Consider the following 16,544-nt stretch of genomic DNA (forward strand, 5'->3'; position numbering starts at 1 on the left):
CATTTTGGAGCGTTTCTATTTGATATTAAAGCTCAAAAAGTGAGAATAATAAAACGATGCATCTAGCTTCACTTCAGTATCAGAACAAGGAGCAGGGGAACATTTTTTTCCGGGTCTTTAGTGAAGTTTGTAGAATGGAAAAGAAGTCCCATATATTTTCCCAAAACAGAAATGTGTGCGCAAGTGTCACACAATGTCAGCTGGAATAGGATTGAGTGTGCCTGTGACCCTGAATATGATTAATAGTACAGGAAATGGATAGATGGGTCTTTGCAGGAGAACATAAGATCCCCATAATTTCTCGATCAAAAGGAGAGGAAAGGTTTCTAATATTTACACAGATCCCAATAAAAACCTAAACTGTCATCATCCCAGATAAATACTTTTTTGTGTGTATTTGGTTAGCTCCTTCTTCCTTCAATTTATCCTGTCTGAGACAATAGGCTGGACAAATTCCTTTGTAAATTTTTCTCTTTCTTTCTCCCTTTCCTACTCAAACTAATAATATTCCTACTTCCAAAGACTTCGGTCCCGAAATGAGTAATCTGTATGCCTCTGTGCTCCAGGCAAGTCTAGTTTTTCGTGGTCCCATCTTTGGAGAGTCTTAATATAGTTGCATTACATTTGCATTTATATTCTTAAAACTATTTTAGTGGATTGCATAATACAGATTTCACTGTGGATTGATATTTAAAGTCTGATGATGAGATGGAGAGCATAAAAATACTCCCCATGCATTTAAAGAACTCATTAGCATAACCTCGGGGTCAGTTGAGCATAACTGCAAAGTGAGCCAACAAATAAAATCAAAAATCATGGTGCTTTGGCAGATAAGAATATTCTAACTGGGTAAGCGAACATCAGAGTAGTTTTCCATAGCAAAAGGAGTGAGTACTCACGAAAGAGTACATGATGAAAAAAAAAGGTCTGAAGGTAATTCAGCACAGAAGTTACTCCATGTCCTGTTTCCTTTTCCAGACACAATTGAGTCAGGGAACATACAAAAACACAAGAGTTTCTTGGGCTGGCTTCTTTGGATATGTGAACACTTCATGTTGTTCTCCTTTTGTTTGCGAATAACAGACATAAAGGTAAACATCTGTAATCTGGATTGAGTGGAAACGGGGGGAAAAGGTTGATTTGGTGTTTTTTTTTTTACCACTATCCTTTCAGGTGTCCTCTGGTATGAAGAGATATTTTGGATCTTCAAACAAACGGTGTTGGAAGTAAAGCGTTCTATGTATTTCAATTAAAGTATGCATTATTTCTTTGTGTGACACAATAATGTAATTACAGTTATACAACTTGTCTAACATTGTACCCGTTCCAAGCTTAGTAATGTGGGTTACAATGGTTTTAATGTCACTTGGACCAGACTTTTGTCTTCAGACATGTCCCCTTCTCGGACTCACAGAAGGTGTCCGACTGTGATATGTGGCTACAAAAAGACGTAATGGACGATCATTATCACGTGTAATCTGTTGTTTTGGTGTTTTAAAGTTATCATTGAATTCAAGTCAAATGTAATTTTAGATTACATTGTGGGACCGAGGGACAGACAGACAGACAGACAGACTTTGGGCTTTTGGGTGAACTTTTAGGATAAAGCTTTTCCAGGTGAACTCAATTTGACCTTCTCTCAAGTTTTGAATGCGCATGTCCAACTGTTCAAAGTTTCAGTACTTTTTGCACGACTTTCTGTTCTCCAACTAGGAGCTGAATTGCAAAATCCACAACAGGTCTTTGATCCGTGAATGGACCGATACTGTACATTTCCTGGGTGAAGTAGAACTGATATTTAAATAGTACTCTTCATCGCGTTTTTCCACATTTTGACATCATGAGACCAAGACGACAGCTAACATTTAATCGAGAGTACTTGAAACAGGATGTTCTCAGTGGAAAGTGGCCACTGAGTTTAGGGCGTCACAGAGTGTCATCAGCAAGTTGCAAGAGAGATACTGAGAGACTGGAAGAGGCACAGAAAGGCATAGACGTGGACGTCACAGAAAAAAAAAAAGTTTCAGTGCAAAAAGTACTGAAACATTGAACAATTGGAAATTCGAAAGTTTAGAGAAGGTCAAATTAAGGTCACCAGAAAGGTTTACAGTGCAATTTTAGGTTCATCTTTGAATTTCACCTGAAAGTCCAATATCACTAACCTTTTGTGAGTAGTGTGTATATAGGCCAAACAGCCACAACATTGTGGCCACTTTCACAGTACTGTATAATGATAGCATAACATGACAGCATGAACTGTATTCACAGTGAGAATTCACAAGATGTTTAAATGCTTTTTTTCAATTTAGATTCTGTTCATCAATAGCATAAACAACCCGCTACTTCAGTCCCCTAACCGATATTGAGATACTGCTGACTCGTTGGTAAGATGGCCAATTACTGAATAATACATGGGACTGGAATGTGGAATATTCATATCCTTTATAGGTCAGAGTGTGCTGAGCCCGGTCCGCTGGTACCGCTGGGCATGGTGGTTGGATATTAAAGGATGGCAATTTCTGTACAAGTGTGCCTCAGAGCCGAGTCAGCCGCTGCCCAATCCATACCGCAGCCAAATTCAACAACAAGCTGAGAGAGCATATAAAAGCGTCCACAATGCTGTTTTCTCAAATGTCTTCTTCCCACTTCTGAAACTTTTGGTTTGTTTGGAACGCTGCTTGTTAATTGTCTTGATCATTCCAGTCTTCTTTGTTCACAGAGTAAAAGAAAAAGGTTTTCAAGTCTTCCGAGCGAGCTTGTGGGCATTCATGATGGAATAACAACAACAATCCGCTGCCTCAAAACAACTACAGAACAATTCCAGACAGAAGCTTCACAACCTCCACTTCATTCTCTGTTATCTTCATTATTCAGCTCCACTTGAATCAGCTATTAAAGGTAATTAAGCGATTCATCAAGTCAGTTTCAATTACTTGTGGCTTGACAGTTTCAGATTACAATCAGCGGGGGTGAGGAAGGAGCCCAAGACAATGAAATGCAAAGGTATCAAAAAGTGAAAAGAGGAGTGCGAGATAAAAGTATCAACAGATTGCCTGCATGGATGTGAGGCCTCCTGGGTGTCGGCGGCACAATCTGAGCGCCACGGTCTGACTCGTCGGAGGCCGTCTCCGTGGAGCGACTAGCTTCATTGCTACCAACTACCCGCTCATTTAGCTAGGTCACCAGATGGAGATCTTTAACACTGCACTCATTACAACGAATCAAATATTGCAACCAATCATCAAGAACACGGTTGGGGATGTCGTAACGGGACTCTTATAAGACGCTGGAATATATCTGCCGCCTGACATGTAATAAAACTCACATGTAGCTAGCATCATAAAATGTGCTCTCAATAGTCCTTCAATTTATGATCATCTCGCTTTAAAGATCAGATGAATTTTGCCGCAAAGGGGATGAGCCCCATTTAGACTGGTCAAATCACAGCTTCAATTTATGTTCGGTTGATTAACCTCGACTCTCCTCTTGCACACTTTTTACTCATAGGTTAAAGACTAAATCATCTGGAAGAACTATTAAGCCTCTTCGTTGTCCATTAGAATCAAGGTTAGTGCTGCTTTGATGGCTGTCATAATTCAGCCAGTGTAGGTTGTAATTGCTGCATTTATCTCATGGAGTAGTCGATATAGTATATCGACATTTTTTATTATTCCTTTTTTCCTGAAATATTATATTATTAGGTTGCGCACATAATTCTTCGAGAAAGGAAGATTTAGAAATTTGCATCTCAAGGTTGATCAAACTTTAAGTTTCAAGGAAAAGACTAGCTCATATGTCTTTTCCCCATTTCACATTTACGTTATCTTGAGATCGATTCTCGATTCAGTTCAAGGCAGCAGGAAGGTGCTCAATAGCAGAGCAGATTATATTTTTTTCTCATGAAAACGTAGCTTTTTTATGTGAAGGTATTCAAATTCCTTCATGATACAATTTACTGGTGATTCTATAGATATGATACTATGATGAGGCATTCTGCTTATTAACTCTGCTGCTGTTCACTGCTTGATGGGTTGAGTTTTACACTAAAACTACCAGACTTAAAGTTTCAAGTATTTCAATAACGTTCTGTGAAGCTAAGGGAGACTGTTTGGTCACCAAGGACCTAAACTACATGATTTATATGGAAGCAAAACACTGCTGTGAATAACAGTTCAAAATCTAAAAATCAATGAAAATGTTTTGGGTGAACAAAAATTTGATGATAATCTCTAGAGAAGGTGCCTCTCACTATCTCAAAATACTACAAACTACGATATCGTGAGATACCTATTATTATTATTTCAGTATTTCAATTCATAAAGTAACATTTGTAAATTTTATAGATTAGAGTATTCAGATACAGATAGAAGGTAAGCAGGAAGTCTGTATGGGCACACCAGTAACGTCTCTCCGTCGCTCTTTCCGGGTTAAGGCCGGCAAACACCAGCGGAACATCATGGCCAAGATAACATTGCTCATTAGCCAAGTTACAGATCTTTAATTATTGTGCTGTTCACCACTGAAGTAAAAAAAAATACTATTAATTGAAAAAATAAACACAAATTTACTACATACTTCTAACGTTATTATAAGTTATTTTCTGTCAAGTTCACTTAAAGGTAATCTATACAAGACTGTGTATCAAAGAATTTGGCTAAATGTCACATTTCTGGTGTTAAGCCACTCCTGAACCAGAAGAGTCTTACCTGGGGCTAATGAGAAAAAGAACTGTACAATTACTCAGTGGTCCAAAGTTCAATTTTCAGATGAAAGTACATTTTTGCATTCAATTTGGGAATCTAGGAGCCAGATTCTGGAGGAAGAGTGGTGAGGCACACATTCCAAGTTGCTTGAGGTCAAGTGTAAATTTTCCACAGTCAGTGAGTTAGGGTGCCATATGATCTGCAGGTGTTGGGCCACTGTGACTGAGTTAACGCAGCTGTTTACCAGTAAATTTTAGAGCACTTTATGCTCCCTTCAGGGAGATGCTGATGTCATGCACCAGCAGGACTTGCAAAAGCTGGTTCAATCACCAGGATATTACTGTGCTTGATTGGGCAGCAAACTCACCAGAACTGAACCCCAGAGAAAATCTATGTCAGGGGTGGGCCATGAATTTTCCAAAGGGTCACGTGAGAAACTGGACCGTTTGTTGAGGGGCCTCACCCACATGGGAAATTCAATTGTGTTGCATATTAATTTATTGTGTGAAATGGTATATGTTGTTCTACTTAGGAAATAGAAATGTTATAAGGAGCCATTAAAAGTGGTCAGCAGTCGCAGGTTCATCGATCTGGGGATTTTTTATTTTTTTTTAAATGTAGGTATTTAAAAATGTTTGACATTTGTTTTCAATTTTTTGGGGGGGGGGGTGCAGAACCAACCCCAAAAACGCTTATTGGTGATTTGTCACTGTCTATTCAAGAATGTTTTTTTTGGGGGGGGGGAGCTGATAAATGCTGAGGGTGGTGTGTTCTAGAACAACATCCAGTTGTTCTTGGACGAGCTTCACTGGGCACTTATCTAAGCAGTCATCCGTGAAATTTGCCTTGCAACTGTATTATGACCTTTCTATAAAAATGTCACAGACCAGTTAGATACCTGAGAGAATCACAGCAAAGAATAAAATAACTTTTGGTCCAATAATTGCTCATCCAAATGCGGCTCAACATTGCATCCTTGTGGATCTCCAGCAATACACACGTAAGAGTAAATTTGAAGAGGATTGGGTGCACTGTTGTCGAGGGTGGAACATATATACACATTGGGACAAATGCCTTTCTTTGCTAGAAGGATACCAATTTCCCAATTTTAAATTTTGTGGTACCTCGACTTACAAGTGATCTGACTTAAGAGTTTTTCAAGTCGTAGCTTGGCCGATTTTACGAGCGCTAAATGGTGCCAGGGAAGTTCACAACAAGCTCAGCGGTGATGGGATACACCGTCCGCTACTTCACAGCAGTTGTAGTTTCAACACCTGACAAAGCAAATTATGTGTTGTGTATTAAGTCAAACCACAAAACTTACAAAAGTCTGCTAGCTTAATGGTAACATATGATGCAAAACGCAAACGCAATCGACGGATTAACAAAATTAGCTTCAATATAGTAGTTATAACCCCTTAAGCAATGGGTATCTGAACACAAACGGTGCAACACAAGTAAACAGACAATATAACAATACTCACAGGCATGTATTGTTTATCCTATGCAAAAACCGAGCAATACTACCAATTACTGCAGTTTACTGTGTAACTTCTTCTTTGTTTATTACGCATGTCTGTTTAAACTGCCCCCAGGTGGCCAAGGCACACACATCAGGAGCACAATGTTGACACGGATTTAAGCATGGAATCATGATGTGCAAACTCTTTAATTCTTTACATTATATTTAGATATGCTATTGCTATTGTTTTTATCAAGTACAATACTGCAAAGTGCAATTTTTCTTGTTGAAAAAAAACATTTTTGTTGATGTTTTTTGCAGCATTTCCATTTTGAGATTTGAATGTTTTAAGTTACGACCGTGGTGACGGAATGAATTAAATTGGTAAGTCAAGGCACCGCTGTCGTCATATTGTGAGTCCGTGTTTGGCAAACGTACCCAGATTGGAGGAGGCCCTTCCCTCTGCCGCTCGGTCTTTCAGACCTTCAGCGATGGACAGCTGCTGTTCATGATACCGCTTGGCCCGCTCCAGGTCCTGCATGCAGCGAGCGGCATGCCCCAGGCCCGCATACGCTCGCATCTCGATGGACTTTTCTTCCAGTTCCTGGGCGAGCTCCAGCACATGAGTGTGGTAAGACATGGCCTTGTCAAAGTTCCGGTGATAGTGGTAGGCGCTGCCTAGGTTACTGTAGGCCCGAGCTTCCTCCCGTTTATTTTCGAGGGCCTTGGCGATGCCCAAGTGCTGCTCGTGGCATTGGACGGCATTGTCAAAGTCTCCCATGGCGATGTAGACGGCACCCATGTTTCCCAGCTCTCGTGCCTCAGAGAGCTGATCTTTAGACTGCTTAGCCAGCAGAACACATTGCTTGTGGCTAGCCAATGCATTTGGGTAGTCCCCTATGGCTGTGTAGACATGGCCCAAGCTGCTTAGGGCCATCGAAGCAGCCTGAAGACGAAGACAGAGAGAGTGAGAGAAAGAGAGTAGGGTTTAGATACAAAAACATGTTAAGAAACCGAATAGAAATGCATGTTTTAAATAGCCCTGCACATTTAATTAGGAGTAATAATTTTATCGGTTTTGTATTTAACATTTTCCCACTTTGCTTGCAAATATAAATCCAGTAAAAAAAACCTTTACATATTCACTGAGAAAGACTTACTGCTCAGACACCAACTGACCAAGAAAACCTAATTTCATTCTGCGGTTGCAAAGCAATGAAGGGGGTAAAGTGTGCTGCATATCAGCACAGCAGTCGGTTTGTTTCAAAGCCCCCAGTTTGCCAACTGCAATCATACTTCATAGTGTGCCACCGACAACGGAACAAAGAAAGCGCTAATCAGGCGGGTGAGTTGAGGGGTTTCCGCTTCACATCAGACCTGCGCAAGGGGGGGCGGCAACTGGCTGACTGTCTTGCTGCTGGCAGGAATGCTGAGGCTATAAAACAGAGAGAAAATAATCCTGTGTATTCTCGCCTACATGTCATGCCACTTCCACGGGCACCGTCCACCAGTCAACAGGGAACTGCATTAAGCACAAATTGCACTAGGAAAACAAGTTTAGCAGGAAAACGTCCGCACAAAAGGCAGGCCCTGTCCACACGAACCTTCAGAATTTGCATGTAGACGAGTATGTCAACATCCATCTTTTTGTTCTTTTCTTCTTTGATGTCATATGTCATAGTACTATCTTCTTATGCGAAACTCTATCTTGTTGTCTGTCAAGTTTTCATCAAAAATCTTTATTTTGCGATTAATGCAATCTGAAAGGTGATGAGTCGGTGCCTAACAGTTCGGAGGTTCTGGGCTTGAATCTCAGCTGTGTGTGGAGTTAGCATGTTTTCCTCGTGCTTGAGTGGGTCTTCTCTGAGTACTTCCTCGCACATTCCAAAAAACATGCATCATGTTATCTTAACTGAAGACTAAATTGTCCTGATGAGTGAATGTGAGTATAAATGGTTGTTTGTTGATGAATTGCTGACGATTGGCTAGCAATCTTTCCAGGGTAGACCCAAACGAAAATGGGAAGGCTCCAGCTCACCTGCGACCCTAATGAGGACGAGCAGTATAGAAAATTGATTATTTCAAGCTGTATTTTATCTAGCCACTATTCACAAGACATTAACGCATATTTATGTTAGATACATTCAACCTTTTTTTGGACGTTTGATCAACTCAAGCAATTTATGTGGATGTTAGCTGTTCCTCGAGGATCAAGACCAAAGTTGTGAACAAAGGGGAGCTTTGTCTGCTCCTCTCTCATATATGTCAAATTATCATGATGAACATGTTAAAGTAGTAAACAACTACTTTTATTTTCATTGTAATCAAGTGTAATATTCAGTCCATATTATCATTTTTCTTTCCCTCATCCACCACCAGCAATTCACCATTATTGTTTTTGTGACTTTTCTGGAAATGACTTTTCTCAGGCTTCTCTTTGACTAAAACACCTTTGCGGTGAGGCTTTGTAGCGCTAACTGTTGCTTTGGCATGCACCTGATAGCGTGCAATTGCACAATATCTTTTGCAAGATATTGTTCACAATGACAAATACTGCTGTTGATGTGAACATCTCCAAGGCAGCATATCCAGTGCAGGCTTATTAGGCGTTTATGTGGAAGGTAAACAGCTGCGACTGGGGTCAGCTGTCTCTGCCTGAGCAGATGTTCAATTAATCTCACACGACCAGCTAAGAAAGGGACTCCTTCCACAGGACCCACCCAGCCAGGAATAGGGTTGGACTCGTGCCACCAGAGAGGACATTCATTCTGACAGGGAAGGTCACTGTCAAGCCTGGAACCAGTAACATGGACTGGGTCATGATGAAGGTTAATAACAGATAACGCTGGAACTATTTAAACTTCATTATTCACCTTGTGTTACATATACGGTCCACACACATACCATCAGGACGATGAGGATTTTGTAATGTACTAATTTGACCTTTGACTTGAATTACGTCACGTCATGTACTGTGAGACAGTAGTCAAGTTTACACAATTCTTCCCCAGCTTTGGAACCCTCAATAGATGGGGTACACAATCGAGGTTACACATGAGGAATTGCACTTGCAGTGAGCAAGACATATCTTTAGTTGGCCCCGAGGCTAAATAATGATATTCTGATGCTTTGGATAAATGAAAACTAAAGTACAATGTTGTTAAAGAAAAAAAATAAAAGATTCCCTTATAAGGACAAAAACGATATATTACATTGGTTATTTTCCTCACATTAAATGCACAAACGGTAAACCAAATCTACCAAGCTTGATTTACGTCACTTCAAGTTGCTGCTGATGTCTGCAACCAATTACCTGCTGACACAAGGACTCTCAGCACTTTGCTCAAGTTTAAAAGACGCAACAAGGCATTTCGCAAGCCCAGGGATCCAATTACCCTCCGTCACAAACTGTTGCTGTTTCATGTTCCAAGATAGCCTATCTGAGGCTGCTCAATTACATGTCCCTTTTGAAGCCTTGCTTGTTCTCTCCAACTCAAACTTCCACTTTTGTGAGCAGAAAACAGAGGATTCCTCATCTGCTTGATTTCAGAGTGCAGCTGGATAGGCAGAGAAAGCAAGACCACAATCTTTCTCCAGCACAGACGAGTCGCTCTGATGAGTGCCCGTCTAAAGTGAGACTTGCAACGCTGCGTTCGCTCCTCAGATGGAGGCCAAGATAATGAGGAGTCTACCTCAACAGTCGTAGACGACCTCTCTTAAAATTGCAGTGCACTCCAAACAAACACTTTGAGGATGATGCAAGTGACAACAACATATATTCCCACTTCAGAGCAAAAGTTTCCCGAATACTTACGTTTGGCCAATGTTTTTGTTCTCTCAATCTTTCAATATCACACCACCCCCAATCATAAAAGTGCACACATATACAAAGCCTTCCTCATAATCAGATGGCATGTTGCTACAGTTACCTTGAACAAGTAATCGGATTACTCCTTAAAATATTAACTTAGTTACTTTAGTGATTAGTTGATTTTAAAATTAAGTTAGATTAGGCGGCACATTAGTAGTAAGCACATTAACCAGGATATGTACATGTTATCAGACAAATGTGGACAGTACAGTAACACAATATGAGCCCTACTTACGGACACAAATAGTAGCACTCGATAAGCTAACATAGGACAGAACTTAGCATAGCAGGCTAACTTAGCACATAACAGGTAGGTATGACACGGACTTAACTTTGCCACCTTAACAATTGTACACTATAGCACCCGGAACATTTGCCTGCCAAACCCCCCCCGCCCCCCCCCCCCAAAAAAAATAGGTCTTTTGTACATAGTACACAATATTAATTATTATTGTTTACTTGTTGTATTCATTGCCTTAGTAAACGCCTTACCATTTGAGTGAGATGCAAGTGTGCCTTTTCTGCTGATTGCTCAGTAAAGGTTTATGCTTATGCAAATTTATTAACCTCGAATTTTCTTGGGCAAGTCATTTTCGTTACAACTGTAACACACTTTGACTATCGGTTTGGAAAAAGTAACGCGTCAGATTACTTGCACCGAGGGTCTCCTAATAATGGGTAAACGGGTTGTGCTGGTAGCAGACAGGAGGAATGCAGAGGGAGACAGCAGGGGAGGGATTATGGCATGTTTATTACAAATACGTGACTCCAACAAGACTATTTCTTACTGCGGACAAGGAGAGTGGCCTAAGATTTGTTGTGCATTTTCCTCTATTAGACTCTTCTACTAAGTATGTTTATATTCAGTAGAGCATTAGACTAATGGTAGCTTTCATAGCATGTGGTAGAGGTAATGAATCGTACTTAGAATAATTACCCTCTCATGTCATGCGGCAGAGCTGCTATTGATAGTATAAGTTCTGTGGCTCTGAGTCCGTAATGTGTGTTTTATTTCTCACACTGGCCAGCACTTTACTGCTTACCCGAGCTGGGCTGTGATGCTTCTACTCACAAGTGCCTTCGGAAGATCACATCTCTTTAGGTTCGACAGCTAAGCTCTGATATTCTTCAACGGTGATAATTACAGACTAGTAGCGATCACAGGACAACTACAGTTGCCATGGCAATAAACAGTACATGGATGGTTTAGGGAAAGGGTTCAGACTACTATCACCATGCGCGTTTGATGAATGTAAAACATGTTGAGTGGACAGTTTGAGTACAGTCGAGTACATCATCCATTTATAGTAAATAACATATCATGGCAATCAACAGCTTTGGGGCAGGGGTGCACAGCTATATAGAAAAATCATAATAAGTTTGATACAGCTCCTCACCATAATGACAATGAAATCCTTCCTAAAAGCAGCTTTGCAAAGTTATGTGAAGTCGTGGATGATATTGTGTGCTGAATCTTGTGCAAATGAGACCCTTCCATTTGTATTCTGGGGTGGGGTAGTTCCCCGGAGTGTAAATGGCAACAAGAGAAAATACATTTCTCAATCCACATTTTTATTCCGTGTGAACCAAAATTAAATGCTTGCATGGTTAAAAAATGCATGTGTTCATATGGCTAAACACAGATTGGGAGCAAATGCTTATATCTAAGAAATGTCTGTGAATGGTAGGAGCAAACACATTTTGACAATAAATACCAGTGGACTTTATCAACTACAAACATAATATGGAGTCAGTACAAAAATGCCTTTTGTGACTGGAAGCACTGTGGTGCTGCGTGCCAACTCTACACACAGGCCCACATTTCCCACAAATTCAAGTATACACACAAGTCAACGTTTCCATCAAAATAGAGGACATTACAATGACTGACATTAATTTCCCTGGAGCCTAACCACAACTTGCCTAACCTTATCTCAAGAATCTAAGGATTTATGGGTGGTGAGTCCCCACAATCTGAATTTTCAGATTTATGTATGTGTAATACAAGTACACACACACATGCACATGCACAGAAATCCAGCTGGCTAATTAAAAGGCACTGCAGAGGGAAGGTGAGGGGAACCATGCACCGGCGTTTCCCTTAACGAGCTAGGCTCCAGCAGCATGAGCAGCTAGCTGGCGGTGAACACTAGAGGGTATTAGGTGTGTGTGTGTGTGTGTGTGTTGGGTAATGGGGGAGGAAGAGGGGCAGATAAAAGCGACGGGAGAGATTGTGTTTGAAGAATGAGAAGAGAGAATGCTACAGACATCCCCAGGCTGAGGCCGTCCTCCCATCTGGATTTCCTGCTACAAACGCATCTTGACACTAAAAGGAAACATCTCTCCATCAGTGTAATGAACACAGAACCGACCGGAACGACGATGCTCCGAAAGTAGCATGACCGAACATTTCTGCATGTGCATGCATACCGGCAACATGAGCTTGTGTGAAAACATGCGGGCAAAAAGGGGCGTTGCATGAACAAGGCATGTTAGCGGTGTCAATGTGGATGTTGGGGGCGGGGATAGAGATAATAAAATATTCATCTCGCTTTATAGGTTTATATTTCATTCTCTCACCCGGTCTGGTGTTTACACATGGATATGGATCCCACAGGAGCCACAATTAAATTGGCCAAATGACGAGTCACTCGGCCATATCAAAACCTTCTGTTTTTTTTACGCAGGAGAATATTGTACTTTGCCAAGCGAGGGTGGCTGAGTGCGCTCTTCAACACACGCGCACACATTCACACAAACAAGAGCCGAAATAACTAACCCTGACCCCACTTTACCCAATCGGATTCAAAGATAGTTTTCCTCACAAGACAAAAAAAAAAGGGTTCTAGCAATTGGAGAGCTTCTCATGACAGCGCCGTTCAATCAACAGAACTAAGCTGACTGACTGGCAGTGATGATGCATCGATGCCACAGGAGCCACTTGTTCATTTGTGACCTGTGCAACCTCCAGCTCATAAATAAATCACGCAACAGGACCTGAAGCTTGATAATTCCTTTAGGCTTCACAGGACACGTTAAGAAAAGGCTTGATTGTCACTAAAGGGCACTCGTGACGGCTCCGGCGCCCTTTTCTGCAGGACCCTCACGCGCCCGCCTCGACTGTACAAGCAGCAACGAGATGCCGACACACCAGCAGCCGTGGAGAATTGCATGGGGTTAACTAATGATACACGCAAGATGCAGTGGAGCTCTGGCTTGTGAAAAAGCCTTTTTTGTCTGAGCTGTGGGTAGTCTGCGCAGTGGTGCCAGGCTAAATGGGAGATCATTTGCGGTTAGTCTCAAGACCCAGTATACAGTCCCTCAAATGTCCTTACTCCGGGAGTATCTTAAGGCTTGTGGGTTGTATGCCTCTGCGTGTGTGTGTGTGTGTGTGTGTGTGCGCGCGCGCGTGTGTATTTGCGTGTGTATGCGCCAACATCTGTGTGGCCACATTTATGCAGTTTGTGTATTTTTTCCGCCTGTTTGAGGCAATGCTGCAGCCATCGGTGGCAAACAGTCGAGAGGAAGAAATCACATGAGCCACAAAGTCAAACTGAATCCCACAGTCTCCACCGGAGTTGGTGGAAAATTTGAGTGCTCTATTCAAGAGGGTGATTTTCTCAGACAATACACTAGACAAAACAGAGTTTAAAGAAATGGTCAAATGTTAGGTGAGGAAAATGAAGAGAGGGCAGCACAGTAACGGAGCTGGTTCTTGGCTACATGTCCCCCAGACGACCCCTCTTTCTGCTGTCACAACACCGGTCCCCTGTGACAGGATGTCAGCATTGTTCTGACACAGTAGCACACCCTCCTGCCCCCTGATATATAAACGCATGAATATAAACTCGGGGAGAAAATTGAAGCGGTGGCACGCTGGGGAAGCAGGGCACTGTGAATGGATCTTAATGTACTCTAAATCAGAGCAAAAGCCTCGAAGGGTTGCTGCGTATTTTGGTGCTCAAGTCAAATCTCCACAGGCATAGCTGTGTGATGTCTGCCCGAGAAGGGAATCAATTCTTCAGAGACCTTGTGGTGACAGGAAAGGAAATCAGTGGTGTTTGAAAGTAATTTGAGGACGGGTTTGAGGTAAACATCAAGTCATGCCCCTTTATAAGGACTCTCAGCTTGGAGAAAGAGGGGCATAATGCTTGTTTAGTGTTTAGTTCTTTACACTAATGGCCTTTAGGAGAAGTTAAACCGACTGAGTGAACAGGCAAACTAAATCTCACTCCCTGTTTCCATCAAGAAGTAGTATTTGGTTCCATTTGGTCGGATGTGTAATTTATTGAGAGCCCCTTGACACACGTTGTGAAGAGCAACAAAATAATTGATGCATCCCGTACCACTTTTTGGCACCTATCCTTTGCCGTGCCAAATCAGCTGTTGGAAAGCTAATGGCTGACTCAATCATGAAACCAAAAATTGTGTCTATTCTCTAACAAAGCCCCAACCTGCAAAAACAACCACATTACAAGAAGAAGGAATTTAAAAAAAATGTCTGCTGCATGTGTTATGTCACCAATGGTGGAATCACACACCAGATTAGGGCTTGCCATTCCGAACTATACGACGGCATTCTGAACTGAACCGAACTGCTTGGTAAGAATGTGGCTATATTGTCGTCACATATACAACGTTACCGGGAATTTTGCATTTTATCCAGTCGCTTAGGAGCAGTGGACATCCACCATGCAGTGCATACCAAAATCAAAAGCAAGTACCTTGGCCAAGGGAACTGACAAGAACTACCTTAAACATGATGTGTTTCACTGTAAGGTAACCTTGAGTGCAAAAGAGCACGCTAATGTCACAAAAAAAGGTCCCCATGCTAAATTTTAAAAGATGTATCTTCTTACTTTGCTCATGACAACATTGTTTAGGGTTGATTGGAAATTCATAAAAGGAAGGATGCATTTTAACCAGTCTATCCTTCAAAAGCCAACTGGCTGTTGTTATGACTTTTAGTTCGTTCTGACAGATTGCCAAATAAAGCACAGCTTGCAGGGCCCCAGCTGCATATGACAGAATTCAGCAGGAAGCCGTCCAGTCAATCCAAGGACGTTGCACGCGTTATTCAAGGATGTTTTGGAGGCCCATGGATGGGAGGCGCTGTCCCTGACAGCACAAACAGCTGGACAAATCAAGTCTGACATGCTACAGTACTTGCTTCAACCCTTTTCTATGGCAAGAAGAGGACATCTTTAGCTTGGTAACGAGTCGAAAAGAGAGCAGAGGAGAAGTGAAGATTTCAGTGGAGAGCAGAAAGGAGACAAGGTTACACAGGTTAAGGTTTAAGAGACCCAGATATTGATCTACAGCCGAGCTGTTGCTCGGGGCATGCTGACACAATGGAAAAAAATGAAGCAAGAGTCAGCACCTCGCAATTCTCATGGAGACACTTTTGCGCTGCATCTCCAATCCATTCAGTAATTCATGCCACCAAATTTCGATTGAACTGATTTGTGACTGCTTTCAAATACTTAGTTTAAGTCTGCTTATCATTTTAGGGAACTCTCAGTTTTAAAAAGAGAGGAAGGTAAAAGGTAAAGAAAAGTGTGTGTATTGATATATCAGTCAGACATAATGATCAACTTGTATCTTCATGTAATAACTACACTGTAATCGAGTAAATGTACAGTATCATCCCACCTGTGTCGGTTCTTAACAAAAAAAAAAAACTAGATTTTATCTTTGTAACGTTGAATTTGAAAATGTAAATGCTTACAGTGTCTCTGTGTCCATACTGCAATTTTAGAGCACTTGCTTCTCCCTTTTTTTAATTACTGTATTTTTTAGGAGTAGAATCAGTTCTTTTTATCATCACGGTGGCAGAATCAACTTGAGATAAGTCCCTTGTGCTTTGCCGTCATTCCACGATATATTAGAAGCATATCAGAAGCAAACTCCACGAAAGAAATGCATGTCATCACATTATTGATAAAGTCAATACAAAACATTATCACAACAGCACCTTGGCCTACTGCTTTGCAATGAACATAGTCACGGCATGTGGGACACAAATTGTGTTCATTCGAAGCAAGTAGTCAGCAAAGCTATCCCAGTAGTGGACCCAAGAACTATTCTTCAGTTGACTGGATAAGAAATATTACAAAGTGGGAAAAAAAAGATATTCTATATAGGCGCGAGTGCTCATCTCTCAACTATAGGATAAACAGCCAACGAAAACATTGTCCATTCCAACTCTCATCATCAGACTCAGTATAGTGCCGCTCGAATAAATCCGCAATTACATGCCATGTAGCTAAAGGACCTCCATCTACCTCAAGCTCAGTGCACAAATCCCTTCTCCCCTCTGTGCTTTTATTCCCTAAATGTAATTACAAGCTTGGCACTGGCGTTGGGGGTGGTGACTGTGACGTGGGCAACCCGCAGCACGCCGCATGTGCTGTACACCTGCACCTGCTGAGACTTAAAGGCGAGGGGAGCACCTCCAAAGCGCCTTCGTGCCTCTTTGCTCCTTGGACTACTGTATATTCACCTCCAA

The 16,544-nt window shown here is 41.6% G+C and overlaps 1 protein-coding gene across 5 annotated transcripts in view; it reads right to left on the reverse strand.

Annotated features, from left to right (window-relative positions):
- LOC133475555 (tetratricopeptide repeat protein 28-like) overlaps positions 1-16,544 on the reverse strand; it is a 177,283-nt gene that overhangs the window by 32,133 nt on the left and 128,606 nt on the right. For all 5 annotated transcript variants that reach the window (XM_061768556.1, XM_061768555.1, XM_061768554.1 and 2 more), the window contains one exon: positions 6,604-7,111. In XM_061768556.1, the coding sequence (XP_061624540.1) occupies positions 6,604-7,111 (508 nt within the window). The remainder of the gene's footprint in view (positions 1-6,603; positions 7,112-16,544) is intronic.

This window comes from Phyllopteryx taeniolatus, chromosome 3, assembly GCF_024500385.1.
Source record: "Phyllopteryx taeniolatus isolate TA_2022b chromosome 3, UOR_Ptae_1.2, whole genome shotgun sequence".
Lineage (NCBI taxonomy): Eukaryota > Metazoa > Chordata > Actinopteri > Syngnathiformes > Syngnathidae > Phyllopteryx > Phyllopteryx taeniolatus.